This window comes from Vanessa atalanta, chromosome 28 (genome assembly GCF_905147765.1).
Source record: "Vanessa atalanta chromosome 28, ilVanAtal1.2, whole genome shotgun sequence".
NCBI lineage: Eukaryota > Metazoa > Arthropoda > Insecta > Lepidoptera > Nymphalidae > Vanessa > Vanessa atalanta.
In genome coordinates this window covers 1,857,715-1,879,183 of record NC_061898.1, presented here as the reverse complement: position 1 = coordinate 1,879,183, position 21,469 = coordinate 1,857,715, and the positions used below count along the sequence as shown (strand labels likewise).

The 21,469-nt window shown below is 34.1% G+C and overlaps 2 protein-coding genes, 1 long non-coding RNA gene and 1 pseudogene across 3 annotated transcripts; 2 read left to right on the top strand and 2 right to left on the bottom strand.

Annotated features, from left to right (window-relative positions):
* The first annotated feature begins 107 nt into the window (after positions 1 to 107).
* Positions 108 to 6,032, top strand: LOC125074640 (tetratricopeptide repeat protein 1). Its single transcript, XM_047686017.1, has 4 exons — positions 108 to 440; positions 2,163 to 2,390; positions 4,817 to 4,973; positions 5,692 to 6,032. The coding sequence occupies exons 1-4, from the start codon at positions 272 to 274 to the stop codon at positions 5,969 to 5,971; spliced, it is 834 nt and encodes a 277-aa protein (XP_047541973.1). The 5' UTR covers positions 108 to 271; the 3' UTR covers positions 5,972 to 6,032.
* Positions 6,033 to 10,636: 4,604 nt separating this feature from the next.
* On the top strand, positions 10,637 to 12,404 carry LOC125074665. The gene is made up of 5 exons (XR_007120152.1): positions 10,637 to 10,668; positions 10,758 to 10,769; positions 10,986 to 11,102; positions 11,527 to 11,645; positions 12,322 to 12,404. It is a non-coding gene; the product is annotated as an uncharacterized LOC125074665 (long non-coding RNA).
* A 2,085-nt stretch (positions 12,405 to 14,489) lies between these two features.
* LOC125074636 lies at positions 14,490 to 15,521 on the bottom strand (annotated as a pseudogene).
* Positions 15,522 to 19,010: 3,489 nt separating this feature from the next.
* Positions 19,011 to 21,413, bottom strand: LOC125074635 (dioxygenase tasH-like). Its single transcript, XM_047686011.1, has one exon. The coding sequence runs from the start codon at positions 21,142 to 21,144 to the stop codon at positions 20,221 to 20,223; it is 924 nt and encodes a 307-aa protein (XP_047541967.1). The 5' UTR covers positions 21,145 to 21,413; the 3' UTR covers positions 19,011 to 20,220.
* Between the last annotated feature and the right edge of the window lie 56 nt (positions 21,414 to 21,469).

Genomic DNA, 21,469 nt, shown 5'->3' with positions numbered 1-21,469 from the left:
TAATAAATCACTTCATAAATTGACGTATATAAATGATGAATTTGTTCTCTTTGGTAAATTGATTAAATTAATAATTCATCGATACGCGCGCATACGGAACGTCCCAGACGATGCTGTCAAACGCAAATAATGTGATAATCCATTAATAATTTCTAATGAATAAGTAATATTATAAAATCGTGTGTTCGTGTGTGGTTTACCTCATTTACATCGTTATAACTTGTTGAGCATAAAAAGTACCAAATATTAATAGTGTTAGAAAAATCACAAAATGTCAGACCGATTAAAAAGTACGAACAGCGTTTCGAACGAAGAAGTTATTCAGGATTTGACAAAGAACTTGGAATTTTCTCTACGCCCAGACGATGACGACGGATTGAATTCTAGTGATCATGTTGAAAGTTGTGCATCTGGCGATTCTTCTAAAGCTAGTCCGTCGGGTTAGTTGACGCATCACACCTATTAATTATGTTCTTTAATTAAGCGTTAGGTCAACGCAGGACGATACATTCACAAGGATATTATTACTTATACAAAATTATTTGTTATATATATTTAATATAATAATCGCACTTAGTAAAACAAAAATGTCGTTTCAAAATATACGAATATATTGAATCGTTATCCTACAAGATTCATTTTTCTAAACTTATTACTGTTTCGGAATGGTGAAAAGCATTCAGAAAGTTAGTAGTTATTTTTGGGACATCCCATTTTGCCGGACGTCGAAAATCACATCTTTTTTGTTTATATTTATTTTATCTATGCCAGGCAGGCCAATGCAACTGGGATACCAATGCAATGTTAAGTCTTTAATAATTTTTAATTTGCACCAACCTTGCCATTGGATGGTAAATGGTCACCACACATGGACACAGACAATGGTGCTGTAAGAAATTTTGACCATGCCTTACAATACCAATGTCCCACCGACCTTGAGAACTAAGATATGTCCCTTGTACCTGTAGTTACACTGGTTCAGTCACCCTTCAAACCAAACACAATATACAAGTGTTGCTGCTTGGTGGTACGATATGCAATGAGTGTTTGGTACCATCAGGCTTGCACAGAGCTCTACCACAAAATAAACATGCAACAATTAATAAGCATATACCATGCAATAAATACTTGCTCTGTGGAAATCAGAATAATAGTGTTTGATTGTGACTTCTATCGGGCTGAATATTATGAGTATTTTAAAGCAAATCAATAAATTCTATTATGTTATCTGTTTTGTCAAAATTTTTAGTAATTACGTTTGATATCTATGTAGTAAACATGAATAAATATTTTTGTTTCACTCTGATGTATTTAAACTGACCTCCGTTAAAAAAATAATCTGGTAACGTTGATTTATATGAGCAATTTTGATATTATCAGTCTGTTATATGTTTGCGTTCTATATATTAAACATGTAGAGTAAATACTTAATAAAATTTCATCAATCAGTTTGTTACTTAAATAAACTTTAAATATAATAAACCAATAAAATAATTACATTGTATATTTAATATTTGTTCGTCCAAAGTATATGTTTACATTTCTACCAATAAAAACTATTACAATTTGAAAATGATAAAAATTAAGATTCAGCCAATTACAAGTTATACATTAAAGTAGAATATATTATATATATTAGATTTTTCAACCAATGACGAAGCTTCAATTTCGTATGACGAAATACGATAGAGCGGGACGGACGAGAGCCATATATACGCTTGCCCGTTCTCGCGTGATATACACGATTCTCAGTGTTTAATTTTACTTATTCGGAGCGCATCTCTGGACGGCGACGGTCGTATGATATTTTGATGTAAATCGTACAAGATAAATTTATCATTTAGGGTTAGACAACTTGAGTATTAAGTTTGAAAAAAACCCCTCCTTGGAAGGGTATATGCCTGACAGCCGTTCCGACCAGGGATTTTAATTATGAAGAATAATAGCAATGCCCCAAATTTATTAAGGAATTACTGATATTCCTATTTACCCCTACTTTTAAGCTGATCACTTGTGTTAGGAATAAACGCGACAATAGCCCAAGGGATCGGTCCTGCGGTTTTTTACATAGCTAGGCGTTCCGTAAAGGATTGCGTTATTAGCGTTTCATAAAATGAAGTGAAATGTTTTATTTAATAATGAGTTTGTTTCGTAATTTTTAGTCGACATATCATTCAAAGATGAAGACGATGAAGTTAAAAATGAACAATCTGATAAAGATGACAGCGACACAGACTCCATTGATGAGCTATCACTGAAGGATGCGGAAGTCGACCTGACAGATGATCAAAAATCCGAACGTCGGAGCATTGCGGAAACACTCAAGACGATGGGAAACTTGGCGTTCAAAAACGAGGAATACGAGCGGAGCATTGAGAAATATACTGAAGGTGAGTTTGATAGTTTTTTTAAGTGAGTTTTCTTTTAGCGATTTTTGGTTGGGGAGGGGGCTAATGTTAAAAGCTAGCTATGAATATGATGTGTTGGACTTGGCCAGACGCAAAAGAATATATATATATATATACCTGAACCGGTGTCTTTACCCGCCTTTAACCGTCATTCCTATTTTAAATCCAATGTTCTTCATCGGGAATCAAACAATATCCATATCAAATTTCATCCAAAACGGTTCACCAATTTAAGTACGAAGAGGAAACAGATATTTTGATACATTTCTTGTATGTTTGTGTGTCAGTTTCTTTTTGTATATAACGTGTAGTCAGACAAATGGCCGACCTGATGGTGAGTGATATTATCATCGCTTTCTCAGTAATCTATTAGAAGTATTAGAAATAAATAAGCGAAGTATGTTCATGTGTTTATTCGCTTTTTACTTCTAAACTATCTATTGCAAGATTTTTTTAATGACAGCGACATATTGATTTATAGAATACCAAGGGAACCTTCGGCTTACTTTTCCTATATACCTTTTATTATATGCGGGCGAGAGGGAGACAAAACAAACAATACAACTAATTGATAAGTAATCAAACTATATTTGATTTAAATAATAATAGCGAGTAATTATAATTATTCTTAAACACTGATTAAAATTAAGTCGATGTATAAAATAAATAAGGTCGATTACGTAATTAACAGAATCAATACAAAATTACGCTTATCTGGCTAATTGTTAAATAAACAGCTAAGAGCATCAACAGCACCGTATAGTCAACTGACTGTTGACTGTCGAACTTTATATTTGTATAAAAAAAAATATATTTGAGTCAATTGCATAACCGTGTCATGAGACTATCCACATCAATTTTTAGTAAATAAATTTATTAACATAAGAATTGATAACATTAAGTACTTAAATATGTACAAATATGAATTAAAGATAGTTATTGTATAAATCATGACCTCGTGGAATGGTGGCAAGAATGCTAGCAGCATTTCCTCGTTGAATCGCAATTCCGATCCTCTGGGATAAAAACGAACCAGCGCTCCTGTCACCAGTGGAGGCAATAAGGCGAGGTGTTATACTTTTGATGAAGCTTTTTGCACCATTACTCCAAGGGCCGAGTGTTTCGGCAGCAAATGGGACAAAAATGTAATGGTCACGCGACTCTTTATCAAGCTTAAGCAAAAGCGGTTGTGAGGTCAGCGTGATGCATATTCATCGGTAACGCATAATCTAAATCAAAGATGTATTCACCTCATAATTCACCTTAGTAAAAATGATATTGCGTCTTCTTTTACGAATTATTTATTTCTGAGTATATTTGGGCAGAATAATATAATATTTTAAACGTATGTATGAGATGTACGTAAAATCAGTTCCAATGGCAGAAAGATTTGTTAATAGCTCTGCTTTATTATTCACTACGAATAAGAATTTAATGTAGAAAAAATAATTACATTGAATCGACGTCATATCGTCGGTCGACATCTTGAATAATCTATGATATTAATTATGTATTCACGAATGAATACATTTTGAATGTTGTCGATGTTTTCAGTTGGAATTTTGGAAGCAATATTAAAGTAGATATTAGTTAAGTCGAATAGTGTTATGTTATAAACTAGCTGTGCCCGCGACTTCGTGCGCGTTGTTTGAATTTAAGTTATTTGGATATTGTAGTGTAATTTTATTTTTATCATTCTAAAATAAAAGTAGCCTAAGTTACTTCTTATTACATCCGCTATCTGCCAGTGAAAGTCTCGTCGAAATCGGTTCAGCCGTTCCAGAGATTAGCCGGAACAAACAGACAGACAGATAAAAATTGTAAAAAATGTTATTTTGTTATATGTACGGTGTATACATACATATTTATACGTATTTAGTAAAAATGGGTTATTTTAATACTACAAACAGACAATTTCCAATTTTATTTTATGTATAGATAAATTCAAGTTTCCAATTGCTCTCAACAAAATGGGATTTTTTGCACCGATCGATAAAGAAATTGGTGTGATTTTTAAAACCTTCCTTAGATTCGAATTGTCCGATCCTTAGCATTCGTTCTACGATTTTTACAATGATACGACTTGAGAGGTTTTCTTACGATACATTAATAATAAATCATTGAAAGCCTATTCGGTATAGAACCTACGCACACAGCCATCTTCTTTTTGGACGAGCAAAGATGTCATATGATGATCACCTTCCGAAAATTGGCAATGTGCCACCTACGTTCCGACCTAATATGTTACGTCCCTTGTGTCTGTAGTTACACTGGCTCACTCACCCTTCAAACCGGAACACAAAAATACTAAATATATGATGAGAGGGCCACCAACTGAAATACCTTAAATTCATAGACAACCACTTGTAACTAGTAGGACATATTAAAAATTATTATATTTCTTTCAGCATTGAAAATCTGTCCGCTGCAGTTTAACGAGCAACGTGCGGTATTGTACTGCAACAGGAGCGCAGCGAAATTAAAATTAGAACGATACAAGCACGCGATAAAGGACTGCACGAAGGCTGTTGAGTTGGACGATAAATACGTGAAAGCCTATTACAGGTAATAATAGTTTGATAATAATCTCAACATTCCGCAAATTTTGCTGGAAAAATGAATTGCGCGTTCCCCCCACGTTACGGGGAGGGTAAGTGTACCACGATCTCCGTGGTCGAGTAGTGTGTTCACCGGTTTTCATGGGTACGCTACTCTGAGGTCCCGGGTTCGATTCCCGGCCGAGTCGATGTAGAAGAAGTTCATTAATTTTCTATGTTGTCTTGGGTCTGGGTATTGTGGTACCGTCGTTATTTCTGATTTTCCATAACACAAGTGGTTTAGCTACTTACATTGGGATCAGAGTAATGTATGTGATGTTGTCCAATATTTATATAATATTTATAAGTGGGACTCGCCGGTGTCTAAGACGGCTAGTACACCGGAATCCCCAGGAAAAAACCAGCGGTACCCTCTTCGGCGGGCGTCGCGAATTGTTTGTCTTGGACTTTTCTCCGCAACGAGAACTGCTTAATTTCATTTTCTTATCATATAAATAGCGATCCGACGAAATAAAGTAATTGTTCTGATATAAATATAATTTATACCCTATAACATTCAGGAATAATATAGATGAACCAGTGAAAATTAGTCTAGAATTAGTCTATTAGTTCCTGAGTTTACCCCCTACATACAACTAATATTAGTACAGAAACAGGATTAGCATTAAAAAAAAAAAAAGAAACTGTTACCGATATTTTTAATCTGTATTTTTCGATTTTGACAGACGAGCGCAGTGCTATGAAATAACGGAGAAGTTGGACGAGAGCTTAGAAGATTACAAGCAGATGCTGTTAATAGATCCGTCACACAAGGAGGCCCAAAGCGCAATGGTCCGTTTGCCGCCCCTGATCGCGGAGAGGAACGATAAATTGAAATCGGAAATGCTGGACAAACTCAAAGACTTAGGAAACATGATACTGAAACCGTTCGGTCTCTCAACGCAGAACTTCCAAATGGAACAGGACCCCGAAACTAAAGGATACAAGATTAACTTCAAGCAATAAACATTTGTCTGTATTTTCTAATATATAAATAAGTTACGCCTTGTGATATTGTTAATATATTTAGCTTTGAAAAATTAAATTGTCTTATTATCCCTTAACGTCTTTTCTTCTAGTCCATGGAATTGGTAACAATTGCCCAAGACGAGCCGAGTCTAGTGCGTATGCCGGTTGCCGAGTCGATGTAGAAAAAGTTCATTAGTTTTCTATGTTGTCTTTGGTCTGGGTGTTTGTGTATGGTCGTTACTTCTGATTTTCCATAACACAAGTGCTTTAGCTTTTTTTTATGGCATTGGTTGGCGGACGAGCATATGGGCCACCTGATGGTAAGTTGTCACCACCGCCCATAGACAAAGGCGCCGTAAGAAATATTAACCATTCCTTACATCACCTATGCGCCACCAACCTTGGGAACTAAGATTTTATGTCCCTTGTGCCTGTGATTACACTGGCTCACTCACCCTTCTAGCCGGAACACAACAATACAGAGTACTGTTATTTGGCGGTAGAATATCTGATGAGTGGGTGGTACCTACCCAGACGGGCTTGCTCAAAGCCTTACCACCAAGTATATATATATATAGCTACTTACATTGGGTCCAATGTTTATATATATACATTTGCCTCATAAGAATTAAATATACTTGCATCGCCTTACAAGTGAAAATACATAATAGAGATGTCTATATTGTTCCAGGAAGGACGTGTTGACTTAGTAGGAAACTTTGTGTTGTATTTACATCACGTGTTTGAACAATGATCGTTAGTTACATTATTACATTTATTACAGTTCATAATCCTTATCAAACAATTCAATTACAAAATAAGTCAATACTAAAATGTAAATTAAATTTAATATTAAGTATGTTGAGATTGAACTTGGTAGTAACATCTTAGTTCGACCGTATTGGTTATTGGGCATACCCCTACTGATATTTTTGGATTTGTCGTCACTCAGTACGCGGTAACTAACACGCGGACAAACGTAAATATCAAAGACGAAATTAAAATATACTTTATTCGAGTAGGCTTTGACAAATACTTTTGAATTGTTATTTTATAGAACTATATAACTAAGGAGCATTAGCAGCCTGTAAATTTTCCCACTGCTGGGCTAAAGGCCTCCTCTCCCTTTGAGGAGAAGGTTTGGAGCATATTCCACCACGCTGCTCCAATGCGGGTTGGCGGAATACACATGTGGCAGAATTTCGTTGAAATTAGACACATGCAGGTTTCCTCACGATGTTTTCCTTCACCGCCGAGCACGAGATGAATTATAAACACAAATTAAGCACATGAAAATTCAGTGGTGCCTGCTTGGGTTTGAACCCGAAATCATCGGTTAGATGCACGCGTTCTAACCACTGGGCCATCTCGGCTCGAAACTAAGGAGCGGCAAGAAAATTTTTCAACACTTCGAAAATAAAAGTTCAAACGGTACCGCGGCCCGCGAACTTCAATTAGCAGGGTTGCCAGATCGTACAATTGGATACAAAAAGTGTATAATATAGTCAATTTATATATCAAGTTTGTAAAACTGATTGTCTTCTATAATTGGATACAAAAATAAAATTGGAAATATGGAGGAGAAGAAGAAGATAGCCAGAACAGTGCTTCCAACAAGGCGCTTGTTATACTTAAAACGGGGCTACAGTTCTTCATTTTGCAGAAACTATTACATTTGGCAACTTCCCTGTTAAGTATATTCCAGGATCTTACGGGCTTCCTGAACTCTCTGATTTTGAAAGTAAAACACTTTTTTACCTGGTGGTAGGGCCTTTTGCAAGCCCGTGTGTAGGTACGACCCAACATCATATATTGTACCGCCAAGCAGCAATACTTATACCTTCATACTTAATAACAGCTTAGTTCTCTAGGTTAATGGCATATTGTATTAGCATTAGCAGCCCGTAAATGTCCCACTGCTGGGATAAAGGCCTCCTCTCCCTTTGAGGAGGAGGTTTGGAGCATATTCCACCACGCTGCTCCAATGCGGGTTGGCGGAATACACATGTGGCAGAATTTCGTTGAAATTAGACACATGCTGGTTTCCTCACGATGTTTTCCTTCACCGCCGAGCACGAGATGAATTATAAACACAATTTAAGCACATGAAATTTTAGTGGTGCATGCCTGGGTTTGAACCCGAAATCATCGGTTAAGATGCACGCGTTCTAACCACTGGGCCATCTCGGCTCTTATGGCATATTGGCAATGTAAGAAATAGTCAACATTTCTTATGGTGCCATTATTTATGTGCCTGTCGTAACCACATACCATCCGCTTATCTATTTCATAAAGAAGAAACTACCTGAATGGTTTGCCTGTTATGTTTAAGCTTGGTATGTTGTGCAACTGTTCAGGTTTCAAAAGTGTTCACGTTCCCGTTACAGATTACCCAAAAATATGGATTTTGATATTTTTATTAGTAGGTAAAAGGTTTATATATGGAGTTTGACATTGCAATGATGACTGAGGGTATTTTGCAGTCGCCTGCATAGGCGTCTCTTGACGAAACTTGAGCTTGCGTAAGGTCATGACACCGCTTTAGTTTTTAGGATACCAAGGTCACAGGAACAAACAGTGTTCTGACGATCTCACATCCCCAAACAAGAGGGTTTTAAGAGATCTTTTGGGGCTCTTCACTTCTAGTCCAAGACTTGACTTGAGTTGAATTTTTTGCACGCCCGCATTACACACCATTACTGGATACCCCTGAACGCAAACAAGGCTTAACCTGGGGCGCTTAAGACGAGCCTGGTTAGCGTCCAATCATGTGGCCTATAATGTCTCGCATAAATTACTGGTCTCCCACGAGAATATAAATTTCTAGTGTTACTTTTATAGTAGAAAATAAAGTCTCAAACAAAGATATGTTTTGATTTATCGAACGAACCTATAAAAGCTCTTTAGTAAAGAATCTGAAAAAAGTTCGTTTAGAAAGAAGAACTGACATAATTTAAAAACAGAATTATGTAATGACATTTTACATTTTCGGAGAATAAGTAATAAGAAGCATTTTGAGTTTTTTTTTTTTGTATTTTGTGTAAATTAACCAATGTAAAATTTATAAATTAAATTTATTTCAAATGTATACAAAATTATTATAATCAAATTGGTGAGTCGTATTATTTTATTACAATAATTAGTTTGGAGTGAGTAAAATATACCATCAAACGCTATTGAATGACAGTTCTACAAGGACCCCTTAAATAAATTTTTCAAAACCAATGGATCTGCGACGTACTGTGAACTGTTTTTTTAATTCGTTTTGATCTTTCAATGGTAAATCACAGAAAGGTAGTTCTTAGAAAAAAAAACTATGAACAATTCTTGAACATAATGCCATGATCTTCAATTTTTATTTCAACTAATTTCATGATAACATTCACTGTTTACGAGAAATGTGCAAAAATCTAATGTTCTGGCACTTAACGTGCGTACGATAGGTGTGATTTATACATTTACATTAGCAGCCTGTAAATTTCCCACTGCTGGGCTAATGCCTCCTCTCCCTCTGAGGAGAAGGTTTGGAGCATATACCACCACACTGCTCCAATGCGGATTGGTGGAATACACATGTGGCAGAATTTCGTTGAAATTAGACACAAGCAGGTTTCATCACGATGTTTTCCTTCAACGCCGAGCACGAGAAGAATTATAAACACAAATTAAGCAAATGAAATTCAGTGGTGCTTGACTGGGTTTGTCTAGATAATTAGTCTAAGAACACGAATTTCCAAACCTATGCCTAGTAATGGAAACGTAAACGCAATTTTTTAAATCTATTTTGACTATAACACATTTCTGGACTCTAGTCTATTTTTTTTAATTTTTATATAAGAATATAAATTTAATTCAATAGTTTTATACGATACAATTTCATAAGATATCTCTATTGGGTTCTTGTTTTTTTTTTTCAAATAATTTTATTTTAAAAGGAGGATTTTCTAAAAGAGGTCCCTTTGCTCACAATATTTCTTGATCCTGTTTAGTTACTATTTACACTAAATACTGATAGTTACTACAGAGTTCTCCGGCATAGACCTCACTACATAGCCTTCTGGTGTACTGTCAAATATAATAGATAGTACTAGAACATATTAAAATGATACATCAATTCCATCGCGCACCTAGAAATGAAGCAACACTTTTCTTAGTCGCATTGCCAAAAAATTGAATTCTCGACCAGGATGACCTTCTCATACAACCTGGGTTGAAGAGGAATCTTGTCAGCCGGCATGGCGAGGGCGACTAGTGCAATTCATTCTCTCTGACTGACTGACTGAATTATCTGACTCCGCTGCCACTTATCATCAGGTGGAGTGGTGTCATATGCCTACCCTGAAAAATATACATTGATATTTAGACATTTACTATGTTTTACTAATTGATATATTCGTAACAATATCTATGAATGTACTCCGAATAACATTAATTGTAAAATGCTAGTGCGATCGTTTTCGAAGCTGATTTATTTTAAACCCACGCTAAACCGTCGGCAGGCATATATATAATATATTTTGGTCAAAGTCTTGTGTATATTGGTGTAGTAGATTTTGCAGATACGAAAAAATAGTCTCCTCGTTTAATCTTTAAATATAGAAAATGTATGGGTTTATTTTTTTAAATAAGTAAAGAAATATATATTTTTTTTAATTTTTTGCAGACACAATGGCGAAATATCGAAGGAAACGGAAGTATGTTCTTTTTATGTCTCTATAAACTACTATAAAGTAATTTAATTATGAAAATTAATTTTATTTAACTGTTTTTTTTCTTTTTTCAGAATGTGTAAAACGTGAGTTTTTTTTAAATATAATATGATTAATAAGTGCTCTAAAAAAATATAGTGAACAGTATTCCTAATAGTTTAATAATTCATTACCATTTCGATAATTTTAATTATATTAAAATCGAAACCAATCGAATATAACAATCGACACATTAAATTTAAAACTCATAAAAAAAAAACTATTTTTTTTTCAATAACAGATAAAGGTCGTTTTTTTTTCAGCCGTTGTCGCACTAAGCAGGGTAGATTTAAGCGGTGTAGGTCTGGCGATCGTCATTATCGTATAAAACAGTGCTGTAAACGGCGGCGATGTCGATCTAGATCTAGACGAAGAGGACGGTAAGTTGATTGTGGACCTATACTAATCACCCTATATAGGTCCCCTTTGAAGGGCCGCAGTCTTACTTAACAATTCTTCTGGTTTTTTTTTAAATAACCTTATACATTTGCCCATAGACTAAGGCGCCGTAAAAAAACATTGTTCACATCGCCAATGCGCCACTAACCTTGGAATATAAGATGTTATGACCCTTGTAGATAGTTACACTGGCTCACTCAAACAGAAAACAACAATACTAAGTACTGCTTGGCGGTAAAACGCCTCTCCAAACGCCTCCATGTTCTTTTTATCCAATCCTAAACAAGGCTTGGAAAATACATTTAGTACCTGTCTAAGAACTGTCTTGGAGTTGAGAGTTGCGGATACCCCATCATCCCATACAGATAAAATACGTATAAAATTATATATATTGTTATCCAACAGCTATTCGTGGCGTTGTCGGTCGCGATCCGGTTCCTTCAAACGCTGTCGTCGGTGCGACAGACGCTATCGCTTGAGACGCAGGTCTCGTTCTTAAGATGATGTTCCGATTATTTCAAACGGTAATTTCATTACTAATAAATAAAAATGAATGCTTGTATTTTTGTTGAATATGCGATTGAGTGTCTCTGGTGAGTCGTTACAGCGAAAATCTAAAGCCCAAAAAACAAGAATTCTTCTTGGTACGTTTGTCCTTAAATATAAATGTATTATTCTCACAAGAGTTGATAGTCTTGTTCAGTCACTATTTACACTGTACCTACTAAAGCGAGTAAGTTTTCTCACTGCTGGGCTAAGGACTCCTCTCCGTTTGAGGAGAAGTTTTGGTGTTTATGGCCACGCTGCTCCAATGCAGGTTGGTGGATACACATGTGGCAGAATTTGGTTGCAATTAGAGACATGCAGGGTTTCCTTCACCGCCGAGCACGAGATGAATTATAGACACAATAAGCATATGAAAATTCAGTGGTGTTTGAACCCGCAGTCATCGGTTAAGATGCACGCGTTCTTACCACTCCATCTCGGCTCAGACTTATTACAGAGACAATGAGATTTAGACATAGACATTTTTTCTACTTTTTATATATGTAATATTCCTGACAATATATGTTTTTATTTAGTCTTATTGTACCAGTGCGAAGCTAGGGTGGGTTGAGAGTATAATATTATCTATTGTTTGATATAATAAATAAAGCAAATTGTTTTTCTTCATAAAATGTAACGTTATTTGTGTTTCAGATTGCCGTGTCAGTGCCGAGTCAACGATTTGTTCGAAATTGTTTGTATTGTCTATGATTTTTTAAATATATTTTCATTTATTACTTCTCTTTTTTATTTTTTAGTTTGACTTAGCCTAATTGATAATTAATTAATAAAATTATTATTTTACGTTCAACAAGACGGCACACGTTGATATACATATATCGATAGTCGATTACATTCTTTCGTGTTTATTTATACTATTTGGAATAGAATGTCAATGGTAGCGGGGCGGCCATCTTGGATCGACGGTTACATTCGAGTTTTCCCGCGCACCACGTATCGTTAATTTCCAATATTGTCTTTATTCTTTTATTAATGCAAATAATTTAATAAATATAATTTAAAGAATGCAATGTTAGTCTATCGTGCAGACTATTTGAATGCAACGAAAAAATCAATCAAACGGTACTTGCTTCTGACTTTCCAACGATAAGTCTTGCCTTCAACTAACACTGTTTTAGATTTAATTTTCAAGGTTTTCAAGGTTTCAAGGTTTAGATATTTTTTTAATGACGAAGGAAACCGCATACTCTGTGGCGTAGCTAGGTGGGCAAGGGCCCCGGTGCATAGAAAAAGAAACGGGCCCTCACCCCCTCTTTAACTTATATTGCGCTTCAAAGTTATAGATAGGAATAAGAATAGGATACAGGATACATTGAGATGAACTTATCATTAGTAGGCTAAATCCATATGTCATCTCTATTCAAAGCTTAGGTTAAAGGGCCCCCTGAGCTCCGGGGCCCTGGAGCACTGCACCACCTGGCCCTACGATAGCTACGCCTCTGCTCATACTAACTTACGTCGACCCTGTCATTTTAAGGTAAAGTTGACGTATCACTTTGAACGTTACCCATATCAGTTGGTAATTTAAAGTGTTAATTGATACGTTGATGGTGTAACTATTTCAATAAATAAATAAATTGGTTAATTAAGGTTACCAATTTAATTTATGGAGTTTCATTGTTCTTCCATATTTAACCCCTATTGGAGCAAAAATCTCGACAAAGTATGACAAGATCATACGTGGCACTACTATATCACACCTCGTATACCTTTATCCCTAATTAATGTACATCATCATCCTCCAGCCCTAATCCCAATTTTATTTGGGGTCGGTGCAGCATGTCTTCTTCCAAACTTCTCTGTCCGTCGTCAACTCACAAGTAACATTCTTTCTAGCCATATCTCTTTCACACAATCCATTTGGTCCCCTACCTCTGTACCCATACACGTCCACGTTCAAGACCTTCCTCACAACATGGTCCTCATTCCTCCGCGTAACATGTCCATACCATGACTCTGTTGCCGGTGCCAAACTCCAATTATATAATTTAAAAAAAAATAATGTACTACGTCATGAATGTACTAAATTAATTGTGTGCAAATTTTATACGAACAAAAAATATTTTAAAGTTATCCATAATATAATATTCAATACCTATCTGAAATAAGTATACATGTATAATAAGATTATTAATTCAAGTAAAAAAAAACGATCAATTAAATTTTCATAATTGTAATGTATCTTATCAAATGCAAGTATTTATTTAAATCAAATGAAATAACCAAGCCCGTCGTCATCATCCGTCGCGTCGGTTCCCGCCATTGTTTTTAGATATTATTTAATTCATTTTTTCGCGTTTATTGCATATTCATTGAATTTAATTATGGTTTCAGATATCTCATAATTGTTTTTAATATTGTTATGAGCGCTGTAGCTTTTTTTAAAATGTATATAAACGAATTTAGGCAAAGATACAACATTTTTGAACTAATCGTCGTGGGACCATTCCTATGATCAATGATATGACACTCAGTAAAGTGACAGCAAGTTAGTGAGCCACTGCTGAGCAAAAATTGGTGTTTTACTGCTGAGCTAAAACCCCAGAAAATAAATAGTTTTCGAGGTTATTCCACCATGCTTTAGTTACAATTGTTGCTATCAAACGAGATTGATCACAACACATGGTGTTCAGCTTCACCAACCAGGACGATATACAGAAATATCTTTAAAATTATAAGCTTTACTTTATACTTATATACTTACTACCTATTCGTCCCGACTTCGCTTAGCTAAATTACAAATTATATCATGATTAATTAATTAATTCTTAATTTTTCAATGTCGGCGATGTCAATGCCGGCGAATTTGTTATCAGAACTTTCAAAGTAAATTCAAATTTTATTTTTCCATATTACGTTACATTTTTATCGTTAATGGTTAATTTAATGTAAATAACCGTTCTACAACATCATTCTCCTTTCCATATAAACCCGCTCAATCTGAAAGTACCACTCATATCCCAGTTAAAGATCCTCTCACCTGGACCTTCACCACCGGCCCCAGCAATCACTATGAGTGGCATTAAGTGCTCAGCAGCTCTTGGTGGATGGGCGTCTCTCGCACCAGGCTGAGAATCCCAGACTATCAAATCGTGTTTCCTTTTGTCGTTGCTTGATGTACAAGCTTTATTAAGGTATTCATCGAAGTCCGCGTTCACAACTTTCCCAGTATCGCGTCTGAATCTGATTTCATGCATATTATGATACGACATTCCCGATCCAATTACTGCTACACCTTCTTTACGGAACTGGTATAAAACTTGTCCAAGCGCATAATGCTGTTCTGGGTCCTGATTTGACAGAACTGATACTTGAATGATTGGAATATCAGCACTTGGATTGATGAGCATCATCGGTACAAATACTCCATGGTCCCAACCTCTTTTCGGGTCTAATTTAGATTCAATACCAGCATTTTTCAGTGATGTTTGAATGCGTTTGGCCAGTTCTGGGTCTCCTGGGGCGTCGTATCTGTATTGGTAAGATTCTGAGGGGTGACCGTAGTAATCGAAGTGCAGGTCATGATGTTCCGCTGATGAAATTGACACCGTTTTTTCTTCCCAATGTGCTGTGACCAAGATTATAGCATTCACCTTCCTCCAGTTTACGAGTCTTTTTAATTCGTCTCGAAAAAATATTGTTAGTCTTAAGTGGTCTTTTTCACCCAATAAAGACATTGGACCGCGTCCATGATTAACATAAATAGCTGGGGCAATTAGATCCATTTTAGTCGCACCACCGACAAGTGTCGTATTGATAGACAATAGTGAAGGGAAAACAATAAAATCAACTTAAATATGCTTACTTAACGTCATCGTGTGACTATTTATCATTTTTATACATATTATCAGTATAATTATTTAAAAAAAAAAAACAACGACTGAATCGTAGTTCTCGATACTAAGGAATATTACGCACGAAATAGTTCTCTCGGTTTATATTCGGAGTGTTTGTGATAATAATTTAGCAAGAAGCACTGTATAAGATAAGAAAAAATCTAGACCCAAAATTTTTCACTAGACTTTAGGATGGGACACTAGAAATATAAATTTAAAAAAAAAAGCGGTAAAATTCTAAAACGGTCCCGATGAGTTCAGTTTTAATGTAATGTACAGGGTTATAGGTAATTCGACGTAGTCCCGTTAGGAGGTAATAGGGGTGATAATATTTGCGATAATTTTAACCCCCATATGCATGCATTTCTATCAGCTTACTTTGTGGTCATTTCATTTCGATTGCTTTGAAATAAGTACCTAGTTGTTATACATTTTTGGAAAGCTCAGATACGGTTAAGTTTTTAAAATAATCTGCAGGACAAGTTTCATAACGTTTTTTTTAGTTTTTAAGGCATTTAGTGGAAAAAAAAAACATTGAAGTAATATCTTTTTCCGTCTCGAATTTTTAAATTTAGAAGTATAATTACTATTTTAATATTGACAAATAACCAGTGTTTAATCGTTTTTACAAATCAAAAGAGAAAAATAGATTTTAATTGATACTTTTTTTTTATTTTATTTGCATTTTTGAATTATTTTGAAAAAATCTAAAAAACGTAATAACTTAAAAATGGTTAACTTTTACAACGTGCATGTATGTATGGGGGTTAAATTATCGCAAATAGTCACCCCTATTACCTCCTAACGGGAATACGTCGAATTACCAATGACCCTGTATATTTAAATATCTAGATATATTCAAATTGTAATAATGTACTGGTTTTAAAGTTACTGATATAAAGAGCAAACATATTACTGATAAACCTGACTGACAAAAATGAAAATGTTAAAAAATTTAATTTGTGAAATAATAATTAGGCACCTCCACTACTTTGTAGCCCCAAGGCATCCAGGATTTTAGACCTGGCTCTGCCTTGGCGTTTGACGATGTACAATACGCACATCGGTTTGCCAGTTTGTCTACCTTATTTAATAAAAGTCAAAGTCAAAATTTTACAAAGGAGTCTTCGGTTAAATTTACGAGTATATTATCTAAATACGTCATCTCTCGCCCGATTTTCTCTGTTTATTGGTAAAAAAAAAAATCCAAACCATCAAGATATTTCCCGGTTCAAAGTAAATGTACGTAGAATATCAGAATTTAAATTAATATTAATTTAAAATTATAAATAATTTTATCGTTAAGTTATACGGAGATAGTTCATTCTGAAATGTTTATGTAGATAAGCTGAAAGAATTAAAAATGGCGATACAGTTAAAACGACAGTCGAATGCGTCATAATTGTTACTAGACACGTCCGCGATTCCATATTTAAATTGTTAATTATTACAATTTACAATGCATTTTCTGACATACACACCCTTAACCGGTGAGTCTAGTAGGATGAAATTTAAACAGGAAAACGCAGGTGAGCAATGTGACAGGATTTGTCAAAATTCATTCCCTAAGCCTGTTAAATGGGAGATGAAATTTTAATTATAAATTCGTCTTTATAATGTTACAGTTATGCGAATTTACAATAAATTATAATAATTTAATATGTATAAGTATATATATTTATAAATTTACAATAAATTATAATAATTTTATTTCAATTGTTATTAATATGGTTGTTAAATTTTTGAAGTTGCATTTTTGACTTATTTTAAATAAACGTAACAGCTCCAAAATGGTTCACTTTTGCATAATGCATATGGAAGTTAAAATCATCCTAAATAATCACCCCTATCATCTCCTAACGGGATTACGGCGTATGACAAATAGCCCTGTATGTAAGCTTATTTTGGTGGCATCTATCGTAAATTAATAATATATTCAGGAGAATCCTTTATTATGTATAAAGTTTAAAATGGCTAGAACAAATATAAAAAAGTGCACGAAACTGATTTAAACAGCCATTATTTTTTCTTTTTGGACGCGGACAGTAAGGTAAGACAAAAGAGAGCAGTCCGGTCAATTTATAATCTTGGAGCTATCTTTGGGATGTTTTTAACAAAGTAGGGATACACACAATTTGCGTCACAATATATTTACAACAATATTATGTATATTCACAGTAACATTGATCACTTTGCTAAAATCAGTGATAATCACTGTACTTATGTGCACAAGAAGTAAGGATAAGCTTATAACGCCAAGTTTCCGACTCCGGAAAGTCAATAGATCCTTCTTCGGACAAGGTATCTGTTTCTATAATAAAATTCCGCAGACATTTTTAACTTTGCCGTTTCATATATTTAAATCATTTACATATATTTAAATATTTTAATACTTTGGTAAAGAAGGCATATTATTCAATACAAGATTATATATTTGATAAAAAAGCGTGGAGTTAATACTTGTTAACTTCCAGGCAGGATATATTACATACATATATAATTATATTTAACTAACATGACTGTATTTTTAAATGTTTAAAAAGAGTAACTACCGAGTTTCTTGCCGGTTCTTCTCGGTAGAATCTACATTCCGAACCGGTGGTAGCTTCACTTAATATAGTTTGTTAAATGACGATTCAAAAGTGCTTGTAAAAGCCTACTTGAATAAAGTATATTTAGATTTTGAATGTATCGATATTGGCGCTATTGAACTTGTAATTTTTTAAATGTTCGTTGTGTTTTATTTGGATTTGTAAGCTTAACTAAGCAAGTAGTTTACTTTAATATGTATGATTTGGTGATTTATTTATGTTAAAATAAATTCGAAGTTAGAACTATTTTGGTTTGTTAGTAAGATGTTTTAAGTAATTTCAATTATTGTTTTTTTTTTTAAATATATTTCATTTTTGTACGCTAAATGTATAATAATAAATAAGGCAAAATCTTTCAGACATTTATTTTGTAAGTCGTATGTTCTCTAACAGATAAAGTGTGCTGTGTGACTCTGAATAATGTTTAACCGGGTATCCCACCGGGACCAAGGCTAGTTAACTGTAAATTATCATTTATTTAATTTCTATAAAATTTCGGTACAGAAACTAAGGATTTTGAATTTTCAACCGCCATGTTGTTTTTCAGAATTCAGAAGCATGGATCAAGGTAAAATAATGATAACTAACGCAGATTATAAAACTTTGTTTTTTTTTTAAACTTTATCATGTTTGCGTGACAGTTTTGTAACCTTTAGAAATACAGATTGCGTGTTGGGCTGCCAGGGCAATGAAAATAATCCCACATTCATTATACTATGGTAAAATACTAAAACTCTACTAACCCGACTGATTATACGTAATTTTTTTTGGGAAGAAACTAATTATTTTTAATAATACTGCTCATGTTAATGATGAATATATCGGAAAGGATAAATTATTTTTGTATAATTTAAAAAAACATGATATTAGTTTCTACATTCAAAATGAAATAAAAAAAATAACAATTATTTTTTTATTCTTAAAAATATACAACAATATAAGGCGCAAATACAGATAAAAAAGATATAATTCCTATAACAATTAACAATATACTAGTGGTCCCATTTTATCCAGTCCCAGAACAAAACATTAAAAAAAATGTGTTTTTATTTTATTTATTCTGTTTCTATTAAAACAGTATTTGACGTTACAGCAATAAACATGATAAGCAACTTTTGATGGATGCGTTGTTAGATAAGTTTCAAGGTCATAATGGAATGCAAAGGCGTTTGTATTTAACATTTTCTAAATCAAAAGACTGCACTTTGTTACATATAATAATTATATTTGTTTTTATTTTCGCTTTCCTGCAATCTGTGGGTGCGATTTTGTGAAAACGGACGGAAGTGTATAACAGGAAGCCGAGCAATGAGCGCGCGCTATTTTTGAGCAATGAGCGTGCGCGGTACTAGATATGGCTGTCAGATAGAACTGAACTTCCAATCCATTTTCTGATGATATTTAAATTCTAATGTTGCTTAATACCAAGCTAAGATGTCAGATAATAAACATCATATCAAATAATACAAGACTTATTTTTTTTTTATTGCAAATATAATGCATATTACGCATAATATACATGGAGACTGGTGAAAATGTATTAAATTTAAAAAAAAGCTTAATCAGTAATGAATTGAAATAATGTATAAGTTATTAATTTTAATAATGGAGAAATTGTAAAATATAGATATTTTTATTTATAATAAATAAATATAAACCAGATAAACCGAACCCATTTGATAACCAACCTTTTAAAATAATAATTTTATATAAAGCAACATTTAAAAAAAACATATATAAGTTTTTTGTAGAGAAATAGCAATGCATGTAAATTAACACATTCTTCAAGTGAAACTTCATCGAGTGCAATGAAGTTTGTTCATTTGAGTGACACAGTACACTTTCACTCTTACTACATTCATCACATATTTGGCTACACATTTAATATTTTCCCTATTGTTTCATGCAATTACGCACTCATATATCGAGAAATACTTGGATATTATTGAATACATGTTTGTATATTTTGCTATAAAGTTAAAACAAGATTTGTTTTTAAAGATTGTGTCGTTTTATATTTAAGTATTATATAATTATTAAATTAAATATTTACTTTCTTTATGATTATATATATAATTTTAATATAGCTCTGTACCTATGTGATATCATTCACCTTTCCAAATAAAACCGCTCAATCTGAAAGTACCACTCATATCCCAGTTAAAAATCCTCTCTCCTGGACCTTCACCACCGGCCCCAGCAATCACTATGAGTGGCATTAAGTGCTCAGCAGCTCTTGGTGGATGGGCATCTCTCGCACCAGGCTGGGAATCCCACACTATTAAATCTTGTTTCCTCTTATCATTGCCTGATGTACAAGCTTTATTAAGGTATTCATCGAATTCCGCATTAACAACTTTTCCAGTATCACGACTGTATCTGAATTCACGCATATTATGATATGACATACCAGATCCAATTATTGCTACACCTTCTTTACGGAACTGGTATAACACTTGCCCAAGTGCATAGTGTTGCTCGGGGTCCTGATTAGAAAGAACTGATACTTGAATGATTGGAATATCAGCACTTGGATTGATGAGCATCATTGGCACAAACACTCCATGGTCCCAACCTCTTTTCGGGTCTAATTTAGACTCGATACCAGCATTTTTCAGTGATATTTGAATGCGTTTAGCTAGTTCTGGATCTCCTGGGGCATCGTACCTGTATTTGTAAGTTTCGGGCGGGAAACCGTAGTAATCGAAGTACAAGTCGTGATGCTCCGCTGACGATATTGATACTTTTTGTTCTTCCCAGTGAGCTGTGACCAAGATGATAGCTTTCAATTCCTTAAAGTTGACATGTTTCTTTACTTCGTCTCGAAGAAATACTGTTAAACCTAAATGATCTTTTTCTCCTAATAAAGGCAGAGGACCACCTCCATGATTAACGAATATCGCTGGTGCTAATACGGCCATTCTTTTCGCACTACCAGAAAAGCGACGAATAATATTCATAGACAATAATGACATAAAAACTATAAAAGCAACTTGAATAAGAATTGTGAACGTATTGAGAACGATCATGTATATGACTTTATACTTCACGAAGTTCACGATAAATAGATACCTAAAACATTATCATTTGTCATTATAAAAAAAACTATGGTCGAAGTGGAGACCTTGAAACAAGGAAAATTGCACTCTAAATCGTCATTTGAGTTCCACACACAATTCGTAATATTTATAATAACACTTTAAAAACACTTAATCTTTCTTTTAAGAACATTAATTAATCATATAAATATAAAAAGTATAATTATTTTGTGTATTTTTTATTCTTGACATTGACAATTAGAAGTGTCACTATCTCTGTCTTTCATAGAGTTGAGTTTATTTTTTATTTTTGAAG

Excerpts from the sequence above, each read along its gene's own strand:
- LOC125074635 (XM_047686011.1), bottom strand. The coding sequence starts at position 21,144 with ATGATCGTTCTCAATACGTTCACAATTCTTATTCAAGTTGCTTTTATA.
- LOC125074640 (XM_047686017.1), top strand. The coding sequence starts at position 272 with ATGTCAGACCGATTAAAAAGTACGAACAGCGTTTCGAACGAAGAAGTT. Across the intron at positions 2,391-4,816 it reads CATTGAGAAATATACTGAAG|CATTGAAAATCTGTCCGCTG; the intron begins GTGAGTTTGATA and ends TATTTCTTTCAG. Across the intron at positions 4,974-5,691 it reads TACGTGAAAGCCTATTACAG|ACGAGCGCAGTGCTATGAAA; the intron begins GTAATAATAGTT and ends CGATTTTGACAG.